Raw genomic sequence first — 23139 nt, 5'->3', positions numbered from 1 at the left:
TCCTGCTGACCTGGTTCTCCCCTCTGTATCACACACCATAACTCTTCAGGAGGGTCTTGGTTCTTGTTATGGCAGTTCCTGTGTATTCATGTACTTTCTGTACATTTTAACACCACACCCCAACCCCATTCACCTATTTAGAGTATGAGAAACAGCTGTTGATCTTTTTTTCAGTTCATCTGTACGGCTAAAAAGGGAGCTGTAGAAACAATAAGCTCTTTAGTAGGAGTTATTCAAGAAGGCATTAGTAGAACCTTAAAATTTGATATAGGCCTTATTGCAGCCAGTCTCAATCATTTATGCTATGATGTGCCAGCACATATTTCCAGTAAACAGAACAGCCGCTATGCTATTAAACCCCCTATAATTCTGCAAACAGTACAGGGAGAAAAAACAATGAATCTTTTTAAGCTTCACTTTTTTAAACATTTTAGAAACCTCTCTCTCATGTATAAAATTATTTTCTCTTAAAACTTTGTTCCCCTCACACTGTGGTTACTAAAGCCCTCCCAGAAAGAAAGTGTGAGGGAATTAACTTAGTTAAAAGATGAGATAACCACAGGTGATTTCCCAGACAACATGCTAACATACTGTTTTCCAGTGGTGTGAACCCATGAAGTCCAGCTCTTACAGTCCCATTCGGGGAGAGGGAGCTGGAAGGTTATTTCCACCGGGGGAAGACCCAGCTGCTCTTGGGCAGTAGAAGCTGCTGCGTGCAGCTGGCGGAGGGAGAAGCAGATGCAGTGATGGCTCCTGTGGAGAACACAGGGGCAGCCCCTGCTCTTGGGATGCTTGGCCCTCCCTTGTGTTGTCCTGGTTAAGCTTCGACTGGGTCTTTGCAAACTCTTCATGTCCCCAGCTCAGTTGGGCTGGGGGTGAGGGCTGTCACCCTTTACACGTGCAGGGCAGGATGATAGTGCTTGCTGCTACAAAGGTTGGATGTGAAAGGATGGTGAGTGCTGGGAGACTTAGCACAGGGAAGTGATCTTGTCCAGTGGTTACAGCCATGCCCTGGGAATAGGAACCAGCAACTTACTGCCTCCCCTTTTCTGTGTCTCATTTTATCAATGATTTTCACTTAATTTAATCCACTTTTTAAAAGCATCTGGAAAATGCTTTTACCTGCTACCTGGGTAGTTGAAAGAAATAACAATGACTGGCTCTCTGCTGCATGTCAAGAGATACTGAAGCTCTATCACCTTGCTTTTTATTTAAAAAAAAAAATAAAAATTGGGGTGTATAGTCCTAGAGTACCGTGTTTATTTTTAGTAGTAGCTTTGCGCGTGTACTGCCATGATGCACGGCATGCCTGTGTGAGTTACCGTGGTGGCAAAAGACTCTCACAAGGCTGCTCTATGGTTTCCAAAGCACCATACGAGCAATCTGTTTTCTCCAAAAGTGCAGCCAAAACACCAATGCCTGTTGCTAGCTCCAGGAAAACTTATTGGATACAAAAATTAAGGGACAGCATCTGCAACTTGCAACAGGTCTCCCTAATTTACACCACAAATGATGCAGCCTTTCTTTTAAAGGCTGTGAAGGGAGGAAAAAACTACCTACCCACTCCAAACCTACTTGTGAAGCTATCAAGAGCAGTGCCGCCTAGTGTTTCCTGCCATAGCAAATTAGCAATTTTTTTTGACTTGACAAAAAATGTTGCCATTAGGTAAGTGTAGCATTACCACAAGTGGTTAATTTTCACTGTAGGAGACAGTGACTTGTTAAAGCATGGTCCTCAGCCCAGAACATGCTACTTGGTGATCTTTGTTTACCACAGCACTGTGAGGAATGAATGGGTGTTGATCTAACACTTCGGTTTTGCTCATTTTCACCTCAGAATGCTACAGCGAAAGTGAACACGATGATCCAGAAATAACAGACACACCACCTCCCCCCTACACGGTCCAGCTTCCACCTCCTCCTTCGGTAAGTGTTACAGTAATTAGCTTGTTTCCAGTTGCTAGCCAGTTGGAACAAAATTTCTTGAGGTAATGGACTTTTTAGAATAACCTAAAACAGTGGCTGGAAGCATTCACCCTGTGTACCTGTGAAATGAGGATGTGCTTCATGGCCCCTGCGCTGCATGGGATGGAGGCATATTTACCTTTCTGGAGAAAGGAACATGTCATTCTACCTCATACACGTGCTGTGTCTTTTCTTTACAAGGTTTTTAATACACTGCCTTAACCTAGTTTTTTGAACTACTTTTTTTTTTGTTTGCTTTTAATCAGTCCCAAATCTTCTTTCTTTTTGTGATCCCAGTGGCATCATCCAACAGATTTGTATTTATTTATTTGAGTGAGCTGTTCTTAAGACTGCTGAATTTGAAGCTGATTTTCTGTCAGTGAAGAGAAGTGAAGGGAAAGCGGCCTCTTCTTAGTGACAGAATAATTTCTTTACCCCTGAAAAATAGACTATAAGAAAAGAAAATAGGCATTCTCCCAAAATCTATGCTATTTTTTTCTCTTGCTGTAGAGTATTTGTCCAGAATATTCTTTCCTGCCTCGTTTCATTTCATAAATTAGAATAAGCACTATGTACCCTCGTATGTCTAATCAAATTGGCTTGCCTAATTATGAGCCACTTATCGCCATATTAATCTTGTTTCTATGTTGTTGCTTTTCCCACTGATCTCATCGCTCCTTACGCGTGCTTTAAGATATGAGGTTTATCTAATTCTGTGTTTAGAAATGAGGAATCCTATTTGAGCTGGTAATGAACTGAAAATGGGAATCCTGAGTTCTAGGCTTTCCCTTCCCTAGTTGAAATCTAACATCGAGGGGCATGCAGTATAAACCTTGGTACCAAATCCTCTCATTGCAGCTCATGGAAGGGAAGTGTCTGCTGCTGCATTGCTGTGGTACAGGCTCCTGCATGGCACGCTGAAACAGCATCCATGGGTGGGCACAGAGGCAGTCAAGCAGGAACAAGGTTGACAAATATAGACCAACTGGAGAGGCTTGAGTGGTCACAGGCAATATTAAAAGGAGTTGTCCGTGCCTAGGGTTGCCTGATTGGCATTCCTTAATTAGCTCGCATAAAGCTGGGAGCGTATGTCACGTTGTCACCCACTTGCTCCCTTCTGTTTCAGTCAGATAAGTCAGTCTTCGCTTCTGCTCCCCAAACACTCATGTATCACTGATCGCTGTACGACGATCCACCTGGCACTTGGGGGATACGTGGTGTTCACTGCTGTGCAAGACGTGATTTTTATTGCCTGTATTAACTGGAAGTTAAATGTGGCCGAGTGGCTATAAATATCAGAGAAAATAGGAACCTTGGTAATACATCTCCAGGAGTTATTCTGGGCTGAGGGCTGATAATGGAGCATCTTGAGTTTTATACCTCAGTGGCTTGCCTTTAGGAGGCTTCAGATGTCTTTTCCGTCTGCACACCTCTGAGTGAATGCCTGCATTTTTCCAGATGATGAGTTTTCAACAGGTGCTGTTTTTTAGCTTTCTGTTTTTCTGACTTCCTGCTGCTTGTCAGTCTGTTGCTGCAGAGACGATCTCCTGTTGTCTCCTTCCCATATGCTCGTCTGGAATGCTGGCTTCCATGTTTTAGCAGGGGATGTGTGGGAGGCAGGCAACAGTGCTTGTGCCGAGGGGTCCTGCTTCCTCAGCCTTTCCCTTAAAGATTATCTTCCCTCCAGCCTCTACCTCTACCGTCCTCTCATCACCAGCTTAAAATCCCTTTCCCCATGGACAAAGGTTAGTGCGTCCTCAGCCAAGTTGTCATCTTTTCACCCTAGAAGTGGCTACTGAAATAAGCTCCAGCTCAGCTTGCTCACATAGTGGGTAGGAAGCAGCTAGATACTAATGGAGCTGTCTTTGACAGCAAGCCAGTTGTCATCTAAATACCCAGTTTAATGCCCCTCCCCCTTCTGGACAAGTGCTGGGGCAAGAAAACCACTGGTAAAGCACAGCTTTCACTGGGAAGTCAATTCTAGGAGTGGAGCTCTTGGTTGTCCTGGGGAAGGCTGGTTAAGCAGGCATTGTCTGGGCTTCATTTCTTTCTATTATTTTTATCTTTCATTGAAGTTGCACTTCCTCCTCCTGAGTGCCAAAAGGATTTTGCAAAATAGGAATCAGGAGCTATGGACATTTTGGGAAATCAAACCAACTTTATCTTAAGCAGAAATGTCTCTAAACTGCTTGACATCAACTCCAGATTGAAAAATATTAGTCTGCAAACTAGCAGCCACCCAGGTGCAAGCTGTGTTACGTGTTAGAGAGCAAACACTTAGCTGTACTTCTAGCATAGAGTTTTCACTTGCTGTTCTGTTCACTGCTGACCTGAACAATTTTGAAACTTAAAAAAGAAGGAAGTAGGGATCATGAGCTTTCTATGGTTGTGCATGCTTTCAGGTATCATGGAAAAAAAAAATCAAGTGATGAACAAGTAAACTTTAACATCTGTGGGACAAAAGTTAAGCTGACCATCTGCAGTAATTTCTCCACATGTGAATGGATTTACAATTCCAAAACCAGCAGCTATGTTGAGACAATAGGTTGCAGCAGTCCCAAAAGAGCAGTTGAGGTGTTTCATCATGATAATTTTTCTCTAAAAAATGCCTAGAGACTCACTGATCTCCAGTGGAATCCTTATGATCTGCTGGCTTAAGCATCTGCTTTTTAAAGTGTCCCCAAATAGAGATTTATTACTATATGGATTGCAAAGCTTCCAAAGAAACCACTGGAACAAGTTACGTAAACTTTTGTCATGTCAAAAAAAAAAACAAAAAACAAACCCAAAACCCAAAACAAAACCAACCAACCAAACAAACCCAAAAAAACCCCAAACTAAAAACCCCCACAACACATATGTAGAGAAAGAGAAACACATTCTGGCAGTCATCTTTATTCTTACCCACTTTTTTTTTTTTTTTTTTTAATTAACACACAATGAAAACAAACCCAAAAATAGATTTCACTTGGTGAGGCAGAGTTTTCATTTCAGTGGCACTTTCTATTGCATGGACAAATGCCAGAAAAATAGGGGTGAGATCTAACATCTTCTTTTCCTGTCTTTGAACAATTGAAATTAGACCATCCACATCATGCAAGCAAGAACTTTTACTGTTTGGTTGTTTTGTTAGGCATTACAAATGACAGGAGCTCTCATATGAAATGCTTCAGGTCACCTGTGTTCCCAAGGGTGTTTTTATCACTCATACATGTAGTTTACACAGTATATCCTTGTCCTTTGCTTTAGGGTGCATTTGTGATGGTTTCCTTTTTGAAAACAAAAATGCACCTGAAACACAATGCATAGGAATATAAATTACGTCTGGTGCTGCAGTGGGACAGTCTTCGAGGAACGGCTTTGAAAATTTACAGAAGTGAAGGAAGTGCTACAAACAAGTGGTGACCCACAATCTGATATTGGTTTTTCTCATCTTCTGAATTGATTGCTAGCTACCTGCTACAGCTAGATCAGAAGCACAGGAAGCCAAATCCACTTGGCTTTGTTTTAGTAGAAGAAGGAAGTAGTATACATTACAGCAACACTGAATTGCACAAGTTTTACATACCACAATCAAAAAAAAATGTCACTCTTAAGTTGGTTTATGTTAATACATCTTATTTGTAGTTTACCAGGTTATTAATCAGTATTCTATGCTAGTCCCTTTATTGTGTTTGCAGCTTGTCTAGGTTTCCTTAGCAACACCACCTCAGTAATTTTCAGTACTTCCAGTTGAGTTGTCATCTGTTTTAATCCTTACACGGATCTATTCTACATATGTTTTGAGGACATAAACTTGCCAGATTTGTGATCCATCAAGTCTGGTGTTCTGATTCTGGCATTGGCCAGTAACAGATAATTGCAGAAGGAATAAATTTCTGCAGTAGCAGATACAAGAAATCTGGCTTTCATATCATGATGGTCTCATCATGGTTTCTGATAGTTTCTGTCAAGAGCTTCACTATATAGCTTTTTCTCCTCTTGTTTTCCACTACTTTATTTATTACTGACAATTAATCCTCGTCTGGGTATCTGTATGCATATTTGTGTGTTTATGAAAATATCACTTGTGTGTTTGACTCTCTTGGCTCATCTATTCAGTGGTCTTTGGTGGCTAAGAAGTAGGCTAGTGCTAATTCTTCTTGTGTTGCTAGCCAGGTAATAGTACAACTCGGTCAATGTAAATGCCTGCAGTAGACAAAGACCTAGGCATCTCTTTTCCTGTCTGGGAAGCTAAATACTTTTCAAAACTTTGTTCTTTCTCTCAATCTTTCTCTACATGGAATTGTACATCTGTCATACCCTCTTTCATTCAACTCCTAGCTCTAATGATGACTGTTAGATGTCTGAGACCTGGTTGTATGCATTCTTGTTGAGGCAGGTTGACAAGTGCAGTATGGAGGGCCCTGGACTGTCGTAATGATTTCTGATGTTTTTCTAGTGAAGTTTGGGTCCCTTTCCAAATTCATGTGCTGAAGGATAAATCTTAGCAGGTGAATGAGCAGCAAAATCTTGTATCATTTCCCTTTTCCTGCCCTCTGCTCCATGTCTGTTTTTTCTGTCCACCCTTAACCTGCCATTGTATTACCTGTCACCCTTCTTGCCTTGGGTGAATGATTAGTCCCGTGAATGGACCAGGTATGTGCGCTGAGAAGATCAAGGCAATTCAGAGCTTGGGCCCATTTCTGTCTATCCATGGGTATGACATTTACTGAATGCTTCAAAACAACTTCATGTTCAATGGCCAATTCAGAGTTTCTCTTCTGCATTCTTGACTAGACCAATAAAGCGAAGATAAAGAGTGAAAGTGAGTGTGAGACCTAGCACACAAGGTTACATTCAACACAGTATTTTTCCTTGATCTTCTTTTTCTATGCATTGTCATTTTTTTATCTGTTTTATCTCTGGTTTCTCTGTGGCTTAGTTTCTGAAGTTACTGATCTGTAGGGGATTGGCTGCCATACCTTAGGCTTGTTTGTATGAATAATTAATCAGATCACATCAATTTTTACTCAGCATTTCAGCTGCATATCTATAACATTTAGAACCTTGGAAGAAGAATGACTTGGAAATAATTTTTCTCTTTTCTCCTCTTCCCTATTTGTTTCTGGAAAGCAGGATCCGCAGAAGTCTTCTTTCACATCGACTCTGTCAAGTGAAGCATCTTGTTCTCTCTCCTCTCCTGAAAGTACTTTCAACTCCCAAGAGTCGTCTTCTTCCTTGGTGTCCAAAGTGGTTTATCCCGAGAGGCAGTCCTGGCTTGACCTCGTTAACAGCTCTGCCATGGAAGAGGGTGATCAACCTTTAACTTTCTGTGTACAGATTCACTCTGATGAGCCGCCAGAAGTAGACTGTGGAGAAGCAGCAGACAGCCAGGAGCTCCAGCTTTCCAAACCCAGTGGTGGATCCCAGAACACTTTTTTAGGTCTGGATACACACTGTCTAGCTGTGCCAGATGCAACAAGACAGAGATCACTAGCCAAAGGTGAGCTAATGAAAGAGATCTTTGTCTGCAGAACCATACAGTGTGGGAGTTCAGGGGTTTTCCTCAACTTCCTTTCCCTTTCCTTCCTTTAAGTTCTTCACTGAAGAGTTTTCCAGTGGCACATCATTTATAAGAAACACTCGGTTTATTGCACATTAAATATATAACCTAGAATCTAATTGGTAACTAACTTTACAGCTTTTCTCACATTTTACCTAGATTTTAAGATCCTAACTTCTGAATAAAATCCTAACATAGATGATATATTTTTATTAGGTTTATTTCAATACAGGTCTCTCTTATTAGGTAGGATTGAATCAATATTTTAAGAAAGTGTGTCACAGAACTGACATCCTAAGCAAAATGGCATAGGTAGGAAGTGGTGACCATGGGGTTAGGCCAGTCCAGTTTTAAAACTAAAACCAGTTGCGTTTACTTCCAGTACATATTCTCTGTTTGTTTCATTATGATCAAGGGGAAACAAGTGTAATCCTGAATCAGAAAGTCCATTAAGACTGGATTTCGTTTAAGAAAATGAGTATCTGCATAGGTCCTACTACTGACTGCTGAATTTAAAAGGTGGCACAGTTCTAGAATTTGGTCATTGTTGCTGTTAATAACTCTCCTGCCATAGTAAGGCTGTGTGTCTTGCCTTTTGAGCAAATCTTCTCCTTCTTGCATTAAAAGCAGTTGAAGAATAAGAGGCATTTCTTGTGTACATGCTGAATGAGAAGATACACAGTATGATGCCTAGAGAGGTAATACTCAAGGAAGCAACGATGTTGTGCATCAACTCTACCCATGATTTGAAATCCTTGTAAAGATTTGAAGAAAGTACTTCGTTGTTGGAAGAGCAGTGTTGTCTCAGTACGTTGCAAAACAAAGGTGCATGCAAAAGCTAAAGGCTGAAGGAAGTGCAAAGGTGGAAAGAAACAGCACTGGACTCATTGGGAAATTAGGGTATTTCTCTGTAGGTGAACTTGGCACTGAGTGAGAAATGATAGCATAAGAATCATAAGTTACTTTGTCAGTCTCCCAGTAGTTTTACAGATATAAACAGCACACTTTAGTTTGTCATCTTTTTCTGATTTACCAAAAAAAAAAAAAAGAATGAGTGAAATGCAGATTTAAGCAAAAGTGAAAGTTCTTTTCAGAGTGTTTTTCTCTGAGCTTCATTATCCATCTTCTAGGCTGCTCTGCTAGAGGGTTCTGTAGCAATGTAGATGAGTAAGAATTAAAACTGAGAGTGAGTACATGTAGTATTTCTACGTGGTGGAAAAGAGTAGACATTTTGAGAGAGTTCCCATGGAATCTAATTTCCATAAGCTCTGGCTTTGCAAGTAATAAAAGGCTGGGGCTGGCAGAAATGGGGTCCCTAATGAAAATATCACAAAGATGTAGCAAATGCATTGCCTTTTGTAATTTGACCTTCTGGGTTAAATTTGACCATGTGATGTCTTTGGGAAACATCCTTAGGTATGTTCAGGTGGATTGTTGGAGTGGAGGAAGATTCAGTGGTTGCCCTTCAGAAATCTCAGCTTTTGCTTAGTATATGTTACTCTGGTATTGTCAGCAATCCTGCAACAGTGCACAGGTTAATGCTTTCCATCGAAACTGTAAGGGTGACAAGTACTGTTATGACTGGTCATAGTTGGCATGACACATAATTATTTAAAGCACAGTTTCATAGGCTCAGTAATACTTACCGATACAAATGGGATTGAAATGTAAACCAAGGCACATTTTGATATATTCCTGCCATTTGCAACATGTCTTAATTTTCCCAAAAATGTTCCTGGGGAAATGAATTCTTCCATTGCTTAGCTGACGGCCAACCCTGATCTCAAAACACTTCAATTCTAACCACACCGGTGATCTCTGATGGAATTCCAGAAATAGATCATTTCAATGACACAGTCACTATGGAAACTGTATCACCTCACTAGTTACTGTCTGCATCCTAACATGTTGTTGAGCAAGTAAGATGTACACCATACATGCATTTTCCTTTCCTTTATCACCCTGCATATTACAGGGAGAGGATGGAGAGTGTTGATGTGTGGGGTGCTTATGCCTCCACCACTTGCAATGGCCACTATAAAAATAAATAGAATAATTTGCAAGGAGATTAGTTAAGGTACTTCAGTTTGAGAATGAGGTGGAAAAAAGGATTAATTAAAAGTAGCAATTCAGTTCTAAATGAAAGTTATAAAAAAGATACAATTCTGGTTCTGCGGCTTATCCCCCAAGAATTTCCCCCTCCAGATTGTTGATAAAGATGTGCACAAATACGGTGGGGTGACTTGAAATGGTGGGGTAAAAGCTAGCTGCAAAATCTCACCATTTCCAATAACTAGGAAGAACACCATTGTTATCGGATGTGAATCAAGAATGCATATCTCTGTGATTTGCTGGTGCAGCCCATATTATTTGCTTTATAATGCTTCTGAATAGTGCATTTCACAGAATCACATTTCTGACTGCTCATTATGTTTCTGAGTAATGAGACTGTGTCCAGACAGAGAAAGGTCCATCTTGCAGTGACATCTGTCCTTGAAAGCGCATGTTCCATGTGCGTAAGCTGGCCCTGCTGCTATCGGAACGTTTATGCGATCTTTGAACCCACTCCCCACAGAGCCTTCACGTGTGTCCATACTCTTTCCTTCTCCTGGTGTGAGCATAGAAAAATACCTGTCACACGATCTGTTTTGTGGCCACATTGTGCTTAGTAAAACTCCATGAGGAATTATTGGTTGTAGTTGGTAACAGCCTAGAGCTGAGGGGGACGTTTTCAAGAGCTGAAGAGCACTTCTGTTGGCAAAAGTCAGAAACATAGGCCAGTGTGAGAGAAGTTGGTACCTAGAAGGAAAAAAGAGTAACTGTGGCTTTGTGGGAAGAGCTTATCATGAAAATACAAAAATACTGAAGAAACCTCAGTGGTGAGTTAACGAAAGAAGAGTTTCTCAGAGATCAAAGGATGAATCTCTGTAACAGAAATAACAGATTCAACTAAATGATCATGGGTTATTTTTTCAATTATAATTATTTAAAGAAATCAGCTAAGCAACTGCGCCTAGTGCAAGGAGACGTACCCTATGATATTTTTAATGACTTTTGCAGCCACCCTTAGTGGTGTTATGAGCATTCTCAGCCTTAATTCTCAGCACTGGTTACTGAGGAGTGGTTACATACCAGAGGCTAAAACAAAGGTACAGAAAAGGGGAGTTTAACAGTCTTCTCTTTTGAAAGGAGATCAGCATTGGGTTTCCATTTACTTAGTGGGAATATTTCATACTTCCGTGTTGCAGCTTTCTACATGCACAGTGACAAAGGATTCAAAGCTGCCTGTGACACAAAGAAACTGGAAGATAAACAAGAAGTGGTTGAGAACACAAACAATTAACTGACTACGTGCTCTGTACCCAAAAGCTGGCATTGCCTTGTCTGGGGTGGCTAGGCATGCTCTGCGGGCCAAACTCCATCCTTTACATTTCTTCTGGCGACCACTGGAACAAAAAGTATCTGACTATGACTCACCATCATAATCATCAATAACTATGATAACAAAAGGAAGCTGCAGAAACTGAGAGGTTACTGTAAGAGGACTCAAATATGTGTTTGTATTTATTTAGGGCTCTGCTACAGCAATAACATCCTTCTTCCCTGCATTTTTGGAGGGTTTTATGATTGTGTGAAGTTAATGTGACTTGGCAAGGAATTCTTACGGCACGACTTCTGGTTTATTTATTTTACCTTAGCTCAGAGTAGCTGGTAGAAGATCTGGTGTGTGCTGATATTTTGAAGTCTTTTCAAATACCACTTGAATTTTATCTGGGTTGGTTTTGTGGGAAGGAGTTGGTTAAATAGGAGCTGGAAGCAGTCAATTCCTTCTTTTATCAGAACTGACATCCTCTTCCCTTCTGGAGTCTGCCTGTGCCAGTAATAGCCAGAACAGATCCTCTGGTGTGCTCTGGCTCTTTGCTCCTTCTGCAAAAGTTACAGAAAAGGGCTATATCATTTTGACACTAGCCAAGAAGTATGCCTATGGTGAGAACAACTGTGTAGAAAAACAACTGTGAGTGATTATTTCTCTTCTCATCAAAAAAGCTTTTGAAATCACAGTGAAAACTCTGGTGTTATGGTTTTCTGAACTCTCTGAACAGAGATACTTGTTGTGTTGTTTCCAGTTCAGTCACAGTTTGTTAAAATGCCATCCCTCATTGCCGAGTTCACTATACTGTTATAGTCAAGAGCTAACTGTTGGTGGTAACATACTTTTCCTGTTATTTTCTCCCACTCTCTCCTGCCTTTAGTTCTGCATTTGCCAGCAAGGAGTTTGCATAAGCTATGCCCTCCTCATTAAATTATTTCCTGTCTTTTCTATTCTGTGGTTCTGTCGAAAATGTGTTTTCCCTGTCATAATCCAACTGAAGAGTCTACTACGACTATGGAGAATGGATGGTGGAGGGGGGTGGTGGGATGGGGTGGATGGGGAAGGAGGGTGGGGAGTAGGTAGGTAAGGGCAAAAGCAGTGTATGATTTTTTTCCTCTCCTTTCTCCAGCCTGGGGCTATGTGTTGTCTTATTGTCCTCAAAAGTTTTGGCAAACTCAGAAGCAGAGGTGTTGGCACAGCTACAAGAAGCTCATAAGAGTAACAGAGAAAGGAGGAAGAAGCAGATTTTTATTTTTTCCCTGGGATTAATACATGGTTGGAGAGCTGTGACATCTCAGAGAATGGGAGAACAAGCATTTATATTTCAATTTGGATTTAGTAAATTGGAGGTAGTTCTGTTGGGGGTGGTTTTCAATGCAGAACGCTCTTTCTGATGATTACCAATTTCTACGTCTTTACTGCTGGGAAACAATCAGCTTGATTTTTCACAGCTGCTTTTTGAAAAGTTCTGGATAATTTCACTTTTGGAGGCTTAAAGAGCATGACAGTTGAGATTTCAGGCAGGCTTCTGTATTGCTGCTGCCTGGTGGGGAGTCTCCGTACCTTAATGTCTCCCACCTGTGGCAAGTTGGCCAACAGGATGGTGGAAGCTGAAAACTGAAGAGGTGAAGAGCTGGTGTGTTGAACTGCTGGCAGCTTGCTCTTGTCTGTGGTATCTCCTGTTAGGTAGAGGGAAATTCCAGACAAGTGGCATCAAGCTACACAATTGAGTTTTACTTCTCCTGAAACGGAATTTGTCAGAAGTTCTGACTAGCCAGAAATATCACTTTATTTTCCTCACTCCAATCTAGAAGGTCTCTTTTTCTGAATGTTAAAATATTTCAGGGCAGGACTTCCCTTTTTGTCAGGTCAGCACTGTTTCTTTTCCACTTTCCCCACTGCGGAGTCTGACAAAGTTAAGAGAGCTATACAACACTATAGAATTTTCCCACAAGTACTATCAAGGTTAAGCAGGCTGCAAGGCTTATGAGTGAAGGGCATGGTACAGGATCCCAGGAAGACTGATCCTTCCAGTGGCGTTGCTCAGTGGAATTGCTTATAGTTAATACTGCTAGGGAAAGGGAAAAGTGTGCAATGCACATGTTCTCCATCTGCATGTACTCTGTCATAAATGCACACAATATGTGATATCCTTCCACTGTTGCTGTTTGTTCCTTACCGCTAATCCTTCAGTAGGTCCTGAGAGAAAAAATGAATGTAGTTTATCTTTTAAATAGGATGAGATAAACAAGTGCTGTAGTAGCATTTCAGTTTCCTAACTTGCATCCATGAGACAGAAAGTGCTTAGCTTGAAGAGTACTGGTGGAAGAGATAACCTGCAATATTATATTTCGGAGTGATTTTAAATGTGCCTGATGTTAGCTGTGTGACCTGGCTGGAAAGGCTCACTCCAGAGCAATGCTAGTGGGGCCCAACCTGTCTGTGCTATTAAGAATTTTTGCCAATGGAATATATCCATCATTACAAACCTCCAGAGGTTAACAAAGCTCAGAGCAGGGGTGGTGCATTCATCTTTGGGAGGCTGATTCAGGCAATCTGTTAATTTTCACACCAGGTCCTGAGCTTGTGTACGATGTGCTTTTTGCCTGAAGTTTTATTTTGTGATAGAAAGCAAATATTTTGTAACAATTCAGTAGTATTGTCTAGACAGCCCAGGTTTCATAGGGGGAATCCAAATCAATGACAACTAAAAATACAGAACTGGTGAATGTCTGTGCTTCTTTTAGAAATGTGCTTATCTGCAGGTCAGTGCTCTGACTCCAGGAGCAAGGGAATTAAACAATACGAAGTTCTGGGAAAATGTTCTGTGACTGTTTGAATCTGGAGAAAAGGTCCAGTCTGTGCTTAAGCCTTGATTCACACTGCTTTATCTCTATTCTCCAACCTTAATTGGATGTTTTGTGGGGAAAACAAGAAAGAAATCTATAGGTACTGCTTTCTTAATTTATTTTCGTGGCATTAAGAGACTTGTGAAATACCCTAATGTATCATTCTGTGAGTGAGGAGAAATATATTTTCTTATCACAGGTCATTTTATTGGTCTTGTTAATTGGTTGCTAGACACAATGCCTCTCTTGCCTTCACCTCTCCCCCTTTCAGATTTACAACATCAATCTGGCTTGTTCAGTGGCAGCTTCAAGCCTGAAACACATGGGCTTTTGCTTTCTGAGCTTGGCTCAGGGGAACTCTGGGCATTGAAGGTAAAAGTCCAGATAGCTGTCAGACAGTCTGGCCTCAGTTTATAGAGGTTTATTACTCTTTGTCAATAGCAACAGCATCTGCTTCTATACAAACGCACAATATTAAGATGTTTTGTTATTTTTTAACTGTTGTGGGAGAAGTTCACTGCTCATCAGTGCAAGCAAAGATGGAGACAAAAGTATTAAATGACTCATACCTGGCCCTGTACAGCCTGTAGGTTGCACTCAACCTTGTTTTCCAACTGTTTCCTGAGTTTAGCTGCTTCACTGTCACTCCCTTTATCCACCCAATCTGAAGAATCTGGCACGTTCATTTCCCTCTGAAATTACCTGACCCTGATCAGTCCTTCTGGGGGTGGGAGTGGTGAAAGAATAAGAAATAGGAGATGAGTTTAAGGTTGCAATCTGGATAGAGTACAGGAGCTGAGTGCATGTTGCTGATCATGTGCGTCATGCAGGAGCCTTTTGCTGGGCTTTTCTGATCTCAGCTCCCTCTTTTTTTTTTTTTTTTTTTTCCTCAGGCTGAGTACTTCTGTCCTCCTTACCTTCACTCACAAATTCATGGAAGATATCAGAGTACTTAGCACTGGAGGAGGGTGTTCAGTGAGGGTGTTTTCTCATGCTTGCTGCTTTGTAACTCTTTTAGGACACTGAGGAGCATCATAAGTTAACCCCAAAAAATATCTGGAACTGGGACTTCAAGTCCCCCATGGCTTGACTGTTTTTAAAAGCTGCTGGACAGGATCAGTGCAATTTTTTTTTTCTTCTTAGATACTCTTTCTTGGATGTATGATAAAGGCCAAAGCAATACTGCGTATAGTCCTGATGGGTGATGTCTACAGCAGAGCTGAGCCAGTCCTGGGCAGGAGCTGGCTAATGAAACAAACAGCTGCTTCATCCCAAGAAAGTAGGCAGGAAGGAAGCTAGTTATAATTACGAGCCTCATGGCATAAGCCAACAGTTTTCAGGAAATACTAGTGCCGTGTATTATGCCTTACACTTGCATTTTTTTCTGTTTCCTGCAGCTTGTTAAATATACAACAGTTCTCCTTTTCCTCCCCCAGCACTGTACCAACATTGGAAGCTATATTTAGTTCTTGTCAAGTTACAGCAGGCTTTTTATAATCACCAAGTAGTGAAAAAAAAAAAGGCCAGCAACACAGTAAAGGCAAATATTTGTAGCGTATCATAAACCTTTCCTGTAACCTAAATATTTAGAAAGAACAGGGGTGTAGGAGGATACTGTACTTTTTAAAGCATAGAAAAGATAAGGAGCAGCCTCCTAAGTGTGCTGACATGTTGGAGAAGTCTTTTTGCTGCAGCAAGAGTGAGCAAAAGGACTTCTTCCTTTTGTTCAGCAAATGTTTACTAACTGGAGATGATTTAGAAAGTCAATATTTAACTTTTAATTTAAGGAAGTAGTGCCCAGCCAGTTCAACTGGCACATGGAGGACTGCAGTTGAGAAGAATCACCACCACCACCATCCCCAGTGAAATAAAAATGAATGTTACCCCAGTGGGTTTTGAGGGACTCATTAACACCCTGAAAACATCAATAACTAAGGTATTCCTTTAGCAAACACTGAGGTAGAAAAGCTTGCAGTGTGGACTGAGGGACAGGAAGCAAATTGTGCAGTCTGTTGCTGAAGACAGTCTTTTGAAAAATGCCCCTATATATGCCTGGTACATTTTTAGTTTCTAACTGTTCATTGTTAAGTTGGTTTATTCTGAAAAAGTCTTTTTTTCAATTTTTATCTTATTTTATGATACTTCATTCTCAGCTGGTTGCTAGCTTTTTCTTTCGTGTTGTCTCTGTTATGGAAGATGGTGCTGCAGCTGTCAGAATAATTAAGGTGGAGATAATCAAGGCTCTGTTGTGAGGCACAACAATCAAATTTTGTGGTGCAACCTGTGAAACTCAGGAGTTAAACATCAGATGCCCCAAGAGTTTCTACTTTCATCTCTTTTCTAGGGACCTTCTTTTGGGGCCCCTGCAATGTTCCTATGTTTCATTTCATTGCTGAAATTTTTAGAGCCTGGTTTCAATAATTACCAAAACCTGGTGATAAATTAGCACACTAAATAGAATTTGACCTGTGAATTGCCAGGTAGGAATGTAGTTCACTTGGAAAGGTGAATAGGTGTGGATGATATCAAAGTTGTTTTCATTCAAATGTAACATTACTGACAGTTGTTCAAAGCTCATGAAATATTTGGAGCATTAAAACAACACTCTATCAGTGGCAGTACATGCTCATATCTGCTTGAATCATGACCTGGTTCTCAAAAATATCTGAGTTTGCTAGTGTGTCTTTCTCATATGCATTATTACCCTATAAATTACCCTAAAAATTGTGCTTGATTTTAACTCTAATAATGTTATTTTTTTGACTTGACTAAGCGCCTTTCTGATGGCTGCACTTAACATTTCTGCTATCTGCTGCCATATTCATGTTCTCATACCCAACTTAATCTTTTCTTTCCAGATCAGGAGAAATGTGATGATGATGAGATGGAGAGACTTTACAAGTCATTAGAACAAGCAAGCCTGTCTCCCATTGGTGATCGTCGGCTGTCAACAAAGAAGGAGCTTAGGAAGTCATTTATCAAACGCAGCAAAAACCCCTCCATTAATGAGAAACTCCACAAAATTCGCATGCTGAACAGCACATTAAAGGTGAGGTTGCAGACAGAGCCAAGGAAAACCCTGAGAGAAAGAAGCAGCTTGGCTGAAAAAAGAAGCAGGACTAGACTTCAGCCAAATCCTAATTACATATTTACTTAAAACCCCAGAGAATTTGGTTAAGTTTTTGAAATTGTTTTCTGCTTCATTCTGAATACTGATCTGTGTGTTGTTGTTAAATTTGAACTGGAAACAGGCAATAGTTCAGAAGGGACCTTTCTTGCAGAAGTTCCAGCCCATTTGGAAAATTTAATACAGAAAGCTTCTCTTAGTTATCTGAAAAACTTGCAAGCTCGGCTGAATGCATTAAACAGGGGAGTCTTAAAAAAGGAAGAGCAGACAAAGTATGTTGATGATAAAGGACATGAATGTGACCCTGAGCCAAAAAAGGTTTTCCTTATGTGATTATTGGAGAATATACAGGATGTGCCAAAGCTATTGTAAAGACCTCCTGTAACTAAAATATTTTTAATAACAAAAGCATCCTGCTTTTATGTTGGAAACATATCATGAACTGGAGGGGTGGAAGGGTTCAAGGGGATGTTCCATGAAAGGGCCAGTAAATCTGTCTGGAATATGGGGATTTAGGAGGCTGTTTATTTGCCAGCATCAAATGTTATGGGATTTCAAAACCTGCTTCTGAATGGTACTGAGGGAAACGAAAAGCTTAAGCATAACGTTTAAATTGTAAGGAGAAGAAAGGATAAATGCAACTGGTGCTTCACTTGTTCCTTTTTGTATGCATTAGGAGCAGGAATTGAGTATCTTGTTTCAAGTCTATGTATTTGGCTTCAGGCATTGTATGCTGGAGAGAAATGCATGAAAAACCTCTCCTAACAGCACAATCATTGATTTGATTATTAGTTGCAATGGAAGGCTTGGCTTTGGCACCCTGGCCTATGTTGAACTTCCTGAAGATACAGTTGGAAAGACAAGTGGGAATACAGTCATTCTCCCTGCTGTAGGGCTTCCAGGCTCCGTATGAGACCTAGCGAATCCTCTCCTCAGTATCAGAGTCTTCAGTGACAGGGCACTACCTTATAGCAGTATTCCTCTGCATCAGCATTAAAGTGAGCCCATCATATAACAGAGTTGGTTTAAAAAGTATGCTTATTTTATGCAACAGGAAGCTAAATATTGTAACAGACTGCAAAGTTTTCCCCAGAAGGAGCCTCCTTAATAAATCTATGAACCAGTCAGTTGAAAATGGAGTTGTATTTTGTGGTGCAATCAATTTCATTAATATGGAGCTCAATAGAAGCCTTACTGCCAGACATGAGCAAGGAGGACAGCTTTGCATTGATTTAGCATGGGAGTATTGTATAAGTTGTGATTAGCAGTGTTTATACCCTTAGGCTTGTCTAATACTTACATTTAATATAGAAAAATCATTTTTTGAGTGTTCATAATGCATAAAAAGTGTTAAGTTTTAAAAAATTATTTCTTCAAACTAAGAAATTTGAGTACTGACAAGACAAATATAGCACAGACATTTTCTCACAGACACAAACAGAGTTCTATATGCAGCAGTGTTTAAGTTAGCCTGTCTGAAAGGCAAGTATCTGCAGTGGGAAAATGCCATATTCTTTGCATCAGTGGGATTATGTATTTTTAAAGTAAATTTTCTTAACATATAGCATGAGATAATTTGAAAAGATCTATTGGAAATTTAAAAATCAGGAAACCTGTTGATCTCATACATACTTGCTCTGCTTTAAGTAAAATTTTGTTAGTTTGAAATGAGTGATTTATGCAGGATTCAGTGCAGTTTTATTTTTGGACTTCTGACTTCATTTCTTTAACAATAGATTAATGTTGCTGCCACAATTTATCATTAACAAAACATGCTTTGGATAGTTTGGAAGAGAGAAAGAAGAGAGAAAAGCTGTGTGCAAATGCATCACAGGCTTAATGAATGTGGGAAATAGATTTAGTGCTACAGAAAAATTCCAAGGCATGGCTTTTTGCCACCGATTTTGTCCACTGGAAATACTCTTCTCTCCCTTCGACTTCGCTATCTCCTCTTCTTCTCTTAGGCCAACTATGCATATCTCTGCATTGAAGCCAGAAGGGCTAGCACTAGGTCTTGAGGGTAGGACCTGTGTAAACCAGTAGTTGAACAAGTTTTTGTGTTTCAGAAGTGTCTCAGGCATCACAGGGATTGGAGTAGCTGATAGTTCATTAGGGTAGTAGTGGGATACGGATGTGTGAGCAGCCTATTGCTGCGATCAGGAAGTGTTGTGAATGCGTGGGAGTATTTTCAAAGTGTTTTCGAGGTAGCCACTAGTTCAGCATGTTCTCAGGTGTCATGAAACTGGTGGCAACAGGAGAAGACTGTGAGAACTGTTCAATTGCTTTCACACACAGGCTGTAGGGATGGAGCTGGGCAAAAGCAGCAGAGATTTGTTAGTCCAGCACGGTGCGTCCCTTAATTGTAGCTGTTAACTAGGGCTTCTGAATCCTGTGATCTGCTGCATGGGGGTAGGCAATAAGGGCTGGAAAAGCATAGTCAGAAAACGTCAGGACATCAATGAATATAAATACCAGAGAGTGTAAAGAAGACAGAGCCAGGCTCTTTTCAGAGGTGCCCAGTGCCAGCACCAGAGGCATTAACTGAAACACAGGAGGTTCCCTCTGAACATCAGGCAACACTTTTTTACTGTGGGTGTGACTGAACACTGGAATGGGTTGCTTAGAAAGAGGGCCTATGGAGTGAGTCTCCTTGGAGATATTCAAAAGGTGGCTGGACATGGTCCTCAGCAGCTGGCTCAAGGTGACCTGCTTGAGGAAGGGGGTTGGGCTAGATGACCCCCAGAGGGTCCTTTCCAACCTCAACCATTCTGTGATTCTGTAACATAAAGGTTCTCAGTGACTGTTCATGTCTTATGACTGAACTGCAAGATACAGTCTGAGTTGCTTTTGTATAAAAGCAGAAACCAGATTTAGTAGTAGTAGCTGGCGGTAGATGTAGTACCAGCCACATGTGATCTAGCCACCCGCAAGCTTTACTGCCAGTGTGCAGATTATATCAAAAATTATTTTCTGTCTAGCTCCCTGAGAAGAGACCTTTATAATGTGGTCAGGGTATAAGTATTTTTTGAGAAAATTTGAACTGGTGTGAATTACAGAAATAAATGTTGTTGTGTCTAGTTTCATGCAAGTACTAACTTGTTGCGCAGCATCATAACAATGTCCAATTTTCACATGAATTCTGTCTCATGGAGTTTTGCTAAGAATCCTATACAATTTAAAAAAAAAAAGCCTACATGAAATCATAATCTTACCTTCAACTGGGACACGTTTCTGCTGTGGGCTTAATTTTTGATGACCTCCTTTCTAAAAATGGGAACAAATTGCCCGGAGGGTGGATAATTGACCATATCCTTGTGACAGGGTTCTCTAGCGTTCCCAGAGTATTTCTGTTATGGACAATGAGCTTGACAGTTTCTGTGGGAAATAACCACTTGTTCTCTTCCTAGTGTAAGGAACATGACCTGGCCACAATTAACCAGTTGCTAGAGGACCCAAAGTTGACGGCAGTGAAGTACAGAGAGTGGAGAAACACAAACATCATGCTGCTCCAAGATATCTATCAGCAACAGGAGGTCCAGGACATGTCCACAGAGAACAGCGAGGAGCAAGAGATGACTGCACAGCCTATCGCTGAAAGTGCAATCTGATGCCTTGGCTTGATGGTTGATGGCAAGATTTTTCCCCACGGGTTTTCACATACAGGCACTTTAAACTGCTGCATTTTGAGGTTTGTTTTTTTCCAAGTGTTATTCAAAAGGAAAACAACAGCTCCAAGGCTTTAATTGCTCTTGAAAAACTTATTTCATGTCAAAAGGGTGAATTAAAAAAATTTAAAAAAGCATGCCTGAACCTGGACTGCATACCTAAGACGACTGTTTTATGAAGCAGCAAAAAAATGTTTTTCCATCTTGGGAGAAGTAAATCATATATGTCCAACTCCTGGAAGTTACAGGACTGTGTAATATGAACTGTATAAATGTGAGATACTTGGGGTTGTTTTAACCATGTAACTTACTGAAAAAGAAGCTATAACAATGCCCACAGGATGTAGTCTGCTCTCTACCTTTTTACCCTCTAAGGTAGCCTGGTGTATGCATTTTCATCTCTACATTCATTCACCTTCACCTTCACCTCTCCAGTTTAAACTGGGACAAATAGAACAGTAATTATGCATGAGATTATACTACAGACACCTGTCAGGCACCCAGTTTGTGCTCTGCCTGATGTTTTATGAGTTTCAAATTTATTTATGGACTAGAACAAGGTACTGTCTTTCTACGTGAAGAAGAGAAGGTCTTTCAGTGTTTGCTAACATGTAATTTCTGTGAGGCAGCTAATGCTACAATAAGTTTCAAGTTTTCTTACGGACTTGGCAGAATTCCTTGGAAGATTATTTTCCTGTTTCTTATTTTTGACAGTTGTGAATATATAAGGTACAAACTCATCCCAGATTCCTACTTGGGAAGGTGATCAAGTTCACAAGGCAGAAGCTAAACAATTAAATTCCTGATGGGGACTTGAAAGTGTAAAACTTTGCTGCAAATATTTTTGTAAATATATGTCATTTTATGGCTTATATGAATGTCACTATGTTCTGTATATATGTTTTATTTATATATTTATATATGCTGAATTTCCTCTTGTAGAAAGGCACACATGGACCAGACCCACCCAGGTGAGAGTGCTTACAGGTTGACTTGAAATGCCTCTTTGTTTTTCATTTCATTATGAATCGCAGTCCTGGCTCTACAACTGAGACTACCCTGGGACATCTGCTGTAACTTCTTCTTCTGTCTTTGAGTTATAGATGAAGAAAATCTGTACAACTTTGGGCGGGAAAATAGTTTCTAGAAAGTTTCATGATTTTCCTTTGCACAAACAAAAATAAGTATTCTAATGTGTTTTGCTGCAGGATCATAACTTTTTGGCTTCATTGTCCTCAGTACAAGGTTTGTTTTTTTGCCTTCTCATCTTCTGCATCTTTACAAGTATGAGGAACTTCGCAGAGTGATGAATTTTGAAAAGCAAGAATTCACCTAGCATTCTCAAATTAATGCCACTACAGGAACTGTGGCAATCTTCACTTCTGTTGGCTATTTTGTAAAAATATTCTTTGTCATTTGTTTTCAACACAGCCTATTTTTTAAAGCAAAATACACGATACAGATGTAGCCATATTCACCTGTCTTTATACATTGTATGCTTTATCATAGCTTGACTGAGAAACCAAAAGTTGATAGTGTTAGTGGGAACATGTGAAACCTTTGCGACCTGTGTAGCAATGCCTGACTGCTGATACCATATTTTTAACACTCAGCAGCTTTCCTTTTAAAATGGAGACATGGAATTATGCCCCAATGCGTCAAAAGATAGTAGTTAAGGCTGTTTTGAATGTGAGAACTGAGGAGCAGATGGTAAGCTGTAAGAAAAGGGAAATAGAATGAAGAATGTAGGCTCCTTTGATACAGGTCTTAACGGGAGAGGGTGGTTAACGGAACTGGGGCTGGTTGAGTGCAGAAGCGAGGCTTTGCTAGGCATAGCATCTCTGCCTCAGGTACTAAAGGGTTTAGGAATGTGAGGGTAAGCACCGATATTGGGACAGGACTTAATAGGTGGAGCTAGTCTGCTGGTGGGGAGCAAATGTTAGCTGAGACCTGGAAGTGGGTGACAATGACTAAATGGGGAAGCAGACATTAACCCAGGTTGGTTAAAAAGCTATTGTCTTCAGGAAATTGTCATATGCCTCATGATTTCATCACTTCAGTAATTCTAACTAGAACTTGATAGAAATTGAGCGAACTCAATGGTTTAGAGTAATCACTTCCTAAAAAATTGAGCCCATTTTAAGGTTTTTTATCTTTCACCATTCCCAGAAGACCCTTTGAACAGTGAACATCTGTGAGTATCCCGCTCCTGAATGAAATTATTCAAAGCAGAAGCATAAGTGGGAGAGGGATAGCCCCTAAATTTGGCATGATGTCAATTAACTGCTAAGCACACTCTGAAAGTTAGGAGTGTAGGGATTAATCTGCTTGGTCCATACCAATTTTAACTACTTGGCACTAAATAATTGATAAATAATGGAGATTAAATTGAATATATACCTTGGATTTTCTCTTGCAGATGCAGACGATTCAGTTTCTCATGAAACTTAGCACATAAACACCATTTTTCTCCAAAAGCATCTTCACTTAAATCTTACAAACAAGCACGTGCTTAGGTGGCCTGCCAAACTGAGCCAGACTAGTCAGAAAATTCTTGAAGGGGATTACTTTAAAGCAGTTTTTAGTTTAACAAATTTCCATGTGTTCAAGAAAAC

General features: G+C 40.4%; 1 protein-coding gene across 1 annotated transcript in view; it reads left to right on the top strand.

The window, feature by feature from the left end:
* IPCEF1 (interaction protein for cytohesin exchange factors 1) overlaps window positions 1-20467 on the top strand; it is a 36440-nt gene extending 15973 nt beyond the window's left edge. The window contains exons 6-9 of the mRNA XM_010161965.1: window positions 1838-1926; window positions 7084-7450; window positions 16591-16781; window positions 20267-20467. Coding sequence (XP_010160267.1) covers window positions 1838-1926; window positions 7084-7450; window positions 16591-16781; window positions 20267-20467 — 848 coding nt within the window. The remainder of the gene's footprint in view (window positions 1-1837; window positions 1927-7083; window positions 7451-16590; window positions 16782-20266) is intronic.
* Window positions 20468-23139: the final 2672 nt, after the last annotated feature.

The sequence above is a fragment of the Eurypyga helias genome, unplaced genomic scaffold (genome assembly GCF_000690775.1).
Source record: "Eurypyga helias isolate BGI_N326 unplaced genomic scaffold, ASM69077v1 scaffold14512, whole genome shotgun sequence".
Taxonomy (NCBI): Eukaryota; Metazoa; Chordata; class Aves; order Eurypygiformes; family Eurypygidae; genus Eurypyga; species Eurypyga helias.
This window is presented reverse-complemented; position numbering and strand designations above follow the sequence as displayed.